Below are 10,706 nucleotides of genomic sequence, written 5' to 3'. Positions count from 1 at the left end.
TCATCGGCTTCCATTATGGCATGGTACATTTTCAGGAATAAGTCTGGAGTTTCTATTAGCTTGGATTACCCATCGATGATGTCACTGAGTTTTTGAACTGCCCCACAGCCCCTCCTATGACACACAGACATAGGAAAGAGTAGGAAACAAATGCTGCTATTTTATCATGAACATTAGTGAGGACCAATTATATGAAGATAGGTTGAGTGATTTCCTGAGTGCGATGCAACTTTTCTGTCCTCTCTCTCGCTCTCCCTGCCCGGGCTCCTCTCTCAGCTGTTCTGAATTCAGTTCACATGCGTGTGGACTGAAACCCTGCACAGCTAGGGCTCCGAGAAACGCTGACAACCCGACAGCACACGTGTCTCGCATGGTGGAACAGCTCGTGCGTGCGTGCGTGCGTGCGTGTGGGTGGTTGGGTTGCCAGTTTCTGTGCGTGCTCACTGCTGCTAATCCCCCCTTTTCAGGTTCCTTTTCTGACGACGACCTGGCGAACGTCGGCAAAGACGACACCTACAAACCCGACAAGGGCAAAGGTAAAAAAACAACAACTAATTAACTAATTTTAGTTATTTTAGTATTCATTTTAGTATTCATTTTAGTATTCATTTTAGTATTCATTCGTTCATTCATTCATTCATTTTTGCATACAATGTCTTTTCATTAAACAGTAATAACAGAATATGAGCTGAAATCAGATGAGATGAGTGCGGATAAGGCCAGACTGAAGCTGGGCTTAAGCTGGGTTTTGCAGAACCGAAACCAAGAGGAGAGAGTGGAGAGACAGAGCACATGCTAATCCAGTTTTAGCTGGATTAGAGTTTCAGATGGATTTGACTGTGTCCTCACCTACAAAACGTATTATGGACAAGGACTGATCTCCATTGCTAACTCCACTGCTTTAACTGAACACTGCATCATCCACTGTGTTGGTCTATTGTGTTCTCAATAAAAGCATTGTAAAGATCTGTGAGACAGCCTGGATCACTTACACCCCAAAGCTATGGAACGAGTCAGTTCCCTAGATTACTCCAAGAGAAAGTTTTAAACTTTTAATTTCAGCCTTTGACTAGCTTTTCACCCGGCTGCACTTTTGTAATGCACTCTGTTTCTATGTAGGTACTAGTATACTTTAGATATTCTTTACCCGTAACTACCACAACTTCCTTAAGCGGCACTATCCGCTTCTATGACTGGCTTTGTGTGTATCTACTGTACATGTATGTAGTATGAGCACCTGAAACGGATTAGCAACTCACTATACAACAAGAATAGGACCACAGCACAACTTCAAAAGCATAACAAAAGCGGCGTGTTTCCTCCTCCGCGTCATCAGTGCCCATACCCGAAGGCGGGGTTGGCGAAAGGGCCTTTCTGTGTGGAGTTTGCATGTTCTCCCCGTGTCCCCTAGGGTAGGTACCCTCACAAAAAACATGCAGTAATCCTGGTCACTAAACTGCCTCCCCCCGGCCAGCCGGGGCGCCTGATGGAGGGGAAAGGAACTGGTTGGAATAACGTGTTTCTTCCACGGGCTACGTCCAACCAGGGAAACTCCCCCCTGTCAGGTGTAAAGGAGCAACTTGGACACTCAGGCATGAAGGAAGCATGAGTTCAAGTCCGTTGCTCTCCCCTTGTCCCCCATATATGGGGACTAGGTTGGTGGAGGGTGTGTAGAGCCCAGGATCACATTAGATGATTGACACAGGGGTGAAAAATGGGGATAAAAATTATTAACAAAAAAAAGCATAACAATAAGTCAGTAATGAGACTGCATAAGGCAGTCAGGGAGTCAGTAATAAGAGAGTCAAATAAATTGACCCAAGAGACATGCAGCTTAGATTTAGTTGGTGGATGTTTTGACCAGAAACAATGTCACTGTGCTTCCAGGTGGTCAGCCCGGTGCTGGTAGTGATACAATGGACCAATCTGATGAGAACTATGGTAAGTTTACTCTTTAATCTTTAAGCGTGTCTCCAGTGTGTCTCCCAAAGGGCCCCTAAGGACGGCTGCAATTCAAAACTGGCCCCCGTAAAATCTGAATCCCCCCCCACGCTTTTTCCCCTCACTGTATATGTTTATTTTCCCCGTTTTGACCTCCTTTATGATGAATTCCTGTTCTGTTCGTTGGCTATATAGAAGTGTCTATTTGTACGTCTCTAAATGTTTTGATGATTTGAACATTGTGGACCCTCTTGTAAACAAGTGTAACGCTTTATTGGGTCGTCCACTCACAGTTAACAGTCTTTGTATTGAGTTTGTGCTGAAATGTACTGTAATTCTGCAAACTGTTAATACAAATTTCAATCAATCAATCAATTATAGTTGCTGGCCAATATTGATGACATCAGGGATCTCCATATATGGTCTTAACTGCGACAGCAGGTCGCATTTACTATGCATCCCTGATGATGTCACGTGATGTCCCGATGACCTGGGCACCATATAGGCCTATGGGGGCTTGCCCGGGGTGACCAACCAACCAACCAACACACACACTGACGGGAAATGCTACATTCCATAGTTAACTGCGACCTGCGGTTGCAATTAACGGTGACCTTCTAATTTAGGTCTATAGTAGGGGGTATGGAAAAAATGCCCTCTAAAAGCCGGTCGAGTGCATTCATATATAATTAAATGTTCAACATTATTATTATTATTATGTGCATGCATGCATGCATATAAACCATGCATCCATGTACCGGCACGTGTGTGCGTGCATGCTTATGTGCGTGCCTAGGTGCGTGCTCACGTGCGTACGTGTGTGCCCGCATGCGTGCGTGTTATGTGTGTGTGTGTGTGTGTGTTTTCAGACAACATGGCAGAGACGGGGACCATCGCAGGGATTGTGAGTGCGGTTGCCATGGCGTTGGTGGGCGCGGTCAGCAGCTACATCTCCTACCAGAAGAAGAAGTTCTGCTTCAGCATACAGCGTGAGGACACAACATCAGTGTTTTCATTTAGTTTTTGTCACATTTTTGTCACCTGGAATGCCTTAGTGTTAGTCTAGTTTTAGTCAACTAAACATCGTAAGATTTTAGTCGACTAAATCTACGGTTGATTTAGTCACAGCGCGACACGTTGCATTACTGCAGTGTTCTGTCTACCAGTGCTGGAAAGTAACTGTATTTTAGTAAAACGTTGAGGTATTTCCAATTTCCAATACTTTTACTTCTACTCCACTACATTGTACTTTTACTTCACTATATTTATTTGAGAACTTTAATTACTAGTTACTTTGCAGATTTTGGTTATTATTATCACAAAACATACATTAACCACTTCGGCCCTACAATATACATTCCGGCCATTTGAAAATAGCCGATCTACAAGATCACAATGTGTCGCATCATCGCAATGAATTTGTGACATTGTGATTTGTATACATTTGAAAACTTGATATGGGGCAGATCTGCATACATTTTTACTTTTTAGATTTGCAATTCCGACATTTACTGGTAACAGAGTATTTCTACATTGCAGTATTGATACTTTTACTTAAGTAAAAGTGTAAATTGAACTTCCTTGTTGTTGAAATGTGCTACAAACAAAACTGCCTTGCCTCTCCTTGCCAAGAGATGTTGCATTGTTTTGTTGTCCCTCCACCAGAGAGCTTGAACACTGACATGGTGAAAGCTGAGAACCCTGAAGCTGTGGTAGCTACAGAACCGCAAGGTAAACGTCCGTCCGACCATCCGTCCGTCCGTCCGTCCGTCCGTCCGTCCGTCCGTCTGTCGTGATCTCCTCCCCCAGCACTTTTTGTTTTAAAGCGCAAATAACATGCATTTTAAAACTGCTTTTAATATCTAATAATCGTATTGTCTATGTCCCTCAAAGTTATTTCTAATGGTTTGAGCCTCAATCACCACTGATATAACCAGGCCTTGTCAATTCTTTCTGGACTTTGAAAGCAGTTTTAGCTGCAGTACCACAATGTCCTGAGGTGGAGAGGGTGCTGATATGCAGATTATTTAATATTTGAGTCATTATAATACTCATGCTAGATAAAACCAGGCTTGATTCCATTCCATGCCAGCTTGGAAAATCAACAATGGTGGACATTGTAAACAAAGTGGAAATGCAAATTTGCAACTGAAGACTGAAGAAAAGGAGGAATTATACAAAATAGGGTGACATTGATGACATCACGATGAGACCAAAATCAGTCGAGCTGTTTCTGAGAGCAATTTCCATTAAAACGTGATATGAAAGCCTGATTGTTCAAAATTGGTTATTTGTGGGGATAGAAAACACATATGGGAGCCCCAAAAACACAAAAGAAAATGAAAAAGTTGAATTTTTTGTTATAGGTCCTTTAAGATTGCGATGCTGTTTAGTGTGTACCTTGCCTCATTTAGCCACTTGAAGCCTGTCATCCATATTATTAGGACAGATTCTGGGGTTGTCGTATTGCTCAAACTTGCAAACTGAATGTCGAACTGAAATTCTCGTGCTAGTAAACTAGAAATTCAATGTTGCATATAGCTCTAATCTGATTCAATGTTCTATGGCTTATTGGCTTTAATGTTGAAATGCATTCAAGTTGCATGTTTGCGTGACTCAAGTTGATCTCGTTAACTGTCTTGATATGTGCCTGTTCCTGTGTATACCCATGGGGGGGTTTTGCTTAACGTTCCCTGATTTCGCTTAGCTTGCTGTTTAGATAAAATTCGGAGAACATCTCCCATAAGCGGAGCTTTTTACGCTAAAATCTAACGGTTAATCGATTCTGACGTGAGTGCTTTTCCTGTCTGAATCTTATCTTATATATTTTCTTGCAGTTCAGCAGACGCTGTTGGAGCCCGCCAACGCCGAGCCTCCCAGCGAAGAGAACGCCGTCTAACACACACACACACAAGCACACACGCACACACGCACACACGCACGCACACACACACACACACACACACACACACACACACACACACACACACACACACGCGCACGCGTGCGCACGCACACACGCACACACACACACACACACACACACACACACACACACACGCACTATGCTGTCAATATGAAGGTCATGCACCGCTTTGTGAAGGACATTCATACCTCCTGGTTGCTCACTGAACCGTGGAGATACAGACGCTGGCTCCACCAACAATCTGAACCCAGCTGAGGTTCTAGCCTGCTTTCAAGGCTCTTCTAGAGCCCACCTGCTGTTTTCTTGGGAGACAAATCTGACCCCCTCACACATCCCCCACATAACAGTAACAGGAAGGGTGTGGTACACCTGCAGGCTGTCTGGGCACCTCCATGTCCAATTGGCTACTCTTTTGGCCCGATATGAAAAAGCTAAATACAAATTAAAGAACTAAATGTATGCTTTGGAAAATGGCCTGAAATAATGTAAAGGTATACATGATTTGAAACAAGTTTGAAGGTTTGATATTTAAAGCCTAATATTTCAATAATTGCTACAAAACCTGTGGATTGTTGAAGGGTACATGGCCAATTTCACAATGAGATGCCCAGACTTCCCAGGTTCTTCCCTCTCTTCCTGTATCCCCACATAACACAACTCTTGCCTGTTAGAATGTCCGTTGACCAGCCGGTCACTTCTTGAACTCTACCCAGCAACGCGAAATCCTCTCATTTAACTCAGCGAGTGAAGCAAAGCCTTCTCAACGTGAAGGAACCCCCCTTTGATCTCTATAGGACTCCAATCTACACACTGTACTAAAAAACGAATCTCAGAGACCCGTAAGGGTCCATTTTGGTTCACTTGCGGAGGTAAATGAGGATTTTGCTGTGAATCCACACTATGAAAGCCTGCCAAGTGAACATGTACATTATAGATACTTGTATGTCTGTTTTATTTATTAGACTGTTGAAACACCACTAACGCTGCCTGTTTACACAAATGTCCAAAAAGAAGGGTTCAAGTACAAGTACAAGCATGGATTATCATGGAATTGATCCGGAAGATGTTTGGGAACCACTGTGTTATACATTTAGGCAATCTTTATATATATATATAAAAGAAAAAGATAGAGAGAGAGAGGCTATACTTCAATGGAAGTAGCCTCGTCTCAGCCTGATTGGTGGATTTGCTTTGACACCTTAAAGAAGGAAGCAGTCATTGGACAGTGCCTATAATTATCTACAGGAAAGAATCATTGTCAATGTGCGATGATCCAAATTGAATGTTAATAAGGGAAACGTTTCCCATTCTCAACCTAAAGCGCATTGTTCTGATCGGAGGATATCTATAATACCGAGTGGCAAAAAGAGAAGGGTGGAAAAAAGGACCTTATAGGCTATATGTCTTCTGTGCATTTCTCTGTGAAATGTTGTCATGCGTGTACAGTAGGCCTACGTAATCTACGCTATGATGGGAATCATCGGCCATGCATTTCAATAGGCTCTATGCACAGCAGCTATTTGAGAGAAATTGGCCTCTTCCATAATTCCTACCATTCGATGATACTATTAATGAAGGCTCTGTTCTATTCATGGTCAAACAGAGGCATATGGCGCTGATATTGTGCATGTTGGATCACTGGAAACACTCTGCTACACCAGTGGCTCTCAAAGTGTGGTCCAGGGACCCTCGTGGTTCCTTGAGGGGGGTTCTAAATGTCCCTTAACCCATTCTGACCTGAGATCAGATTCATACGATGTTTTCCACTGGACACACACTGGTCTGATGAACCCATTCTGACCTGAGATCAGATTCTAAAAATGTCAGTCGTTCTTTTTTTCAAAAATAGCAGACCTACAAGCTCGTATCGCGCCACTCGGTGGCGCGATATGAGCTTGTAGATCTGCTATTTTTCAATAGGTAAAGCATGACATGATGCTAACACCAAAATGGGTGCCCGGTCAGAATGGGTTAAAAGGTGTTAAACTCAAGAGTGGAACAGATGGAACAAAAAGGACCCTTATGGGTCCATTTGGTTCCCTTTGTACGCTCTCAGACTCAGGGTCCAAGGGATCCTTGAAATTAAACGGTTTGAGATCCACTGTGGTGCTACTACTACTGTACATGAAATGGAACAGAGCCTTAATTGACGTCTTTGGTAAGTCTTGTGAAGGAAGAGGAAGAAGCTATTTCTTTCCAATATGGCTGCTGTATAGTTTCTCACCCAGCGCATATATACTCCTCCATCATTGTGGCAATAATTAATCACATGCACGGTTGTCGGTTTTGTGTGGTCACCGCATGCCCTCGTCACAAACTACCTCCAGCACATTGGCCGACCTATGAACCCCTGTGGTCAAATGGGATTAAACGTACAGCGCCAGAGTCGACCACACATTATTCACCATCTTGGTTTGATGCCATTGTTTCGTGACATCAACATTTTCTGCAAACACAGACGTAGAGATTATTTTTTGCCACATCATATTACAGATTTTCTCACACCAGAACACTGGGATTTAGTTTAGAAAATTGGCAAAGGTTCCCTTCAATGCCTGAACCAAACTTCCTTGAACCGTATTTCCTGGTTAGTCTTTCTCTGGTGTCCCTGGTAATGTATTTGTTCTTTTACAAAGGTTCCCCCTGGAACCCACTGTATGTTTCTAGGGGACATAATTAATGTGGGCTCCCAGGGGGTGTAAATCTTCGAACATGAGCTTCAGTTTATGTGGTGTTTTAGAAGAAGAAAAAAAATCAATGTCCCTTTTGTGTCTCTCTTGTATAATCCTTCTGAAGTCTTTTGTAACATTAATACCGTTTTATATAATTGCCTTGCCCTCAATGGGAGAATTCTGCAGTTCGGTAAAAAGAAGTTATTCTCCGTAACTGTTGGGTGGAAGCCTTGTATGTCCAAAACTGTTACTTTTCAGGAAATGGATAAATGGATCCAATGCTTTTGTTACCGTAATACTTTTCATTGGTTCTATAAAACCCACAGACACACTTAACCAGTTTCACTTAATATCTCTATAATAGCAGAAATAGCGAGCTACATGCTCACAATCGCAATGTGACGCATTGTGAGTTTGTAGGATATTTTCATGACTTTTGTGTCACGTTCTTGAATGATGAAGTGAGGCATTATAACATAATATCCAAACTTGAAAAATGGAGATACAAGGTTTCTGCCCGACAGCAACGACTTAATACTTTGTGTATAAGTAGAAGCCGTGTTTTTATAGTGTCCATCTAAAGAACTGGCATTGGTTTTATTAAGGACTTTGCCTATAATAACCAAGAGCTGCTTTTTGGTGTTGAAGACAGAAGGGGTTTGTTAAGAAGTGGCCTGGATTTCCTCAAATCCTCTTAATGCAGAGCATTGTTGCGCTAAAAAAATAGTCAAGTAGTGTTGTAACACTACTATTGAGGAGAATTGATAACAATTATAGATGGATAATTTTTAAAAAGTATTACCGGTGTATACATTTTTACCAAGGCGTGGAATGAAAATATCACTCCCCCAAACAAATAATCTTACACGAACAAATCAACCAACTGGGTAAATAAATGTTATATGTGGCGTTACACCAAATCTCTTCACCAAAGATAGCAGATGTACAAGCTCACAACACGTTGCAATGCGACACATGATGAGCTTGTGCGTCCGGTATTTTGGGTGAAAGTTCCCCCCAGAATATGGATCTGCTATAATAGGGTTCAAGTGGTTATAGCAATTTAATTATTTGCATTCCTTTGGGAACAGTCACACAGCATTGTTCTCTGCATTAAGGCATTGCGCTTTGGGGTTGTACCAGGCACTGGTAAGGGTGAGGGTAGAGCTTTCAAAAGTGATTTGTGATGAAGATGATAATACTACTATTACTACTACTATTACTACTACTACTACTACTACTACTACTACTATTACTACTATTAATACTACTACATGCTAATATTTATACTGTCTTTTATTTTGTTGATTCTGTTAAGATGCCACTGCGTTATAGGCCTAGTTCTTTTCTCTGTACTTTACTGTAGTACGGCGCCCCTTGCCGAGAATACGAGATGTTTTCGGCAAGCGACACCGCCGCGCGATTGTGTCTAAAATGAAGCGTTAGAAGGCTGCTCCTACAGCGTATAAACGCCGGCCAATGAGGGTGAGCCCTGGGATATATGACATCATCAAACTGAGACATGAAGAGGATGTGTAATCACTACTCAATTATTCTATCAATTACTTTTTTCTGCCCTGAAAAATGTGTGAGCACGCATAGGCCTATGTGAGCTTCGCGGCTTGCACAATAAATTTGGCCCTGATCGGTGGAGTGGTTTGCGAAATTATCTACCGTACACATAGACACACCGCTCTTCTAGACGGCTCCGCCTCCTAAGAGCCACGCCGTAAATGCGTAAAAAGTCACACGCTCTACCAATCGAGTTTCGCTGAATTCAAGGAAAAAGGACTAGCTTTAATTTTCTAAAAGGTAGCAGCGCTATTTTTCTATTCCAATTATGAAGTGAGATATGCCGTATCGACAATGTGTCACATGCCACTGTAGCCTAACTGTTGCCGAGGAAATCGGCAACAACGTTTACAAATGGTCGCATGTGAGGAATGTAGTCACGTACCAAGTCGTACACGGTGGCTTTCGAGTTGGAGGTCGTCTCCATACTGTGCCATATACTGTGCCAGATAATCCAATATCCAATAATTTCAACCAAAATAGTAATAGTAATTGATCTTACATCAGAACAAAGGAATTTAGGATGAAAATCAACAAAGTTACCCCATAAGAAGCTCATAAACATTCCCTGTTAATAGGTCCCTGTATATATATATTTATTTTCTGATTGGATTAACACTATTTACAAGAGCTAAAGAGTATTGTTGTTAATCAGACCAAAACCCCCAACGAGCTAAAAGCACATTTCTTAATGAATAAGCGTCGGTGAAAACCAACCGAAATAACGGTGAAGCACTTCACAATGTAGCGAAAGCTGTGTTGTTTTTCCCCTTTTTGGCTGTCATATCCCAGGGTTTCCCTTTAAAGGCCAACCGTTAACCCGCCTGTTCATTGAAGTACGGTCATACTTGAGATTATTGTTCTTTTTATTTTTTTATTTTTGTAAATGACGTAATTTATGGCGACATGAATGATCATTGAGTAGCAATATTATAAAGCCTTGTTGTTGGGTGTAGCTAGCCTTTATAGGGTGTCAAATAGAAGCATTGCTTTGTTGAGTGAGGTTGCAGACAAGAAAGTTGATTGATGTGTTTGCTTGTAAATACTGCAGTGAGACGTTCTGTTTTTAACCCCCACCCCCAGTGAATGAGCGTTACATTAATATGAGAAGTTATGCATAACCCTGAGCCTCGTCTCAATGTGTGAGTCATTTTATTTAGCCTTTCCTCCTGTCCTTTCTATACACTTTTGTTTGTGAGTGATCCGGTATTCTTTTTTTGAGTGGTGAAGCCTGCACTCCATTGCCCACTGCCCAGCAATGTGTGTCCCTGGCTGGCTGGGTCTGTCCGAGCATGAAAATAGCATTTTCTCACCACCAAGTGTCACTGCTGCGCAGCCTAACACACGCACGCACAAGTACAGTACAGCACCACTCAGTTCAGATGGGTCTGATTTTTCTTTCTTTTTTACTGTAGGTCATCTATTCTATAACAATGGTTCTCAACCTTTTTTTCCCCCCAATCTGATATGAGTCGCATACAGCTTGGCTTGACGTGCAGTTCTCAAGAGTTATTTATGGCTGTCCCTGAAAATCTAAAATTAGAGAACTGTCCTACTGGACTCCATAATGTGGCATAGTAAATCAGTGTCAAATT

General features: G+C 42.1%; 1 protein-coding gene across 4 annotated transcripts in view; it reads left to right on the top strand.

Annotated features, from left to right (window-relative positions):
- The window catches only part of cd99l2 (CD99 molecule-like 2), a 33,422-nt gene extending 23,183 nt beyond the window's left edge, over positions 1–10,239 (top strand). For 3 of the 4 annotated variants that reach the window (XM_083788999.1, XM_083788997.1, XM_083788998.1), the window contains 6 exons: positions 468–536; positions 1,888–1,941; positions 2,811–2,930; positions 3,607–3,672; positions 4,779–6,584; positions 6,833–10,239. In XM_083788999.1, coding sequence (XP_083645125.1) covers positions 468–536; positions 1,888–1,941; positions 2,811–2,930; positions 3,607–3,672; positions 4,779–4,840 — 371 coding nt within the window. In that variant the 3' untranslated portion in view covers positions 4,841–6,584; positions 6,833–10,239. Of the gene's footprint in view, positions 1–467; positions 537–671; positions 901–1,887; positions 1,942–2,810; positions 2,931–3,606; positions 3,673–4,778; positions 6,585–6,832 lie in introns of those variants that run through there. The other variant, XM_083789000.1, reaches the window with a different exon arrangement.
- The last annotated feature ends 467 nt before the right edge of the window (positions 10,240–10,706 follow it).

This window comes from Protomyctophum parallelum, assembly GCF_964188405.1.
Source record: "Protomyctophum parallelum genome assembly, chromosome: 18".
NCBI classification, from domain to species: domain Eukaryota; kingdom Metazoa; phylum Chordata; class Actinopteri; order Myctophiformes; family Myctophidae; genus Protomyctophum; species Protomyctophum parallelum.
The sequence above is the reverse complement of the archived record's forward strand: the minus strand, read 5'-3'. Positions and strand labels throughout refer to the sequence as shown.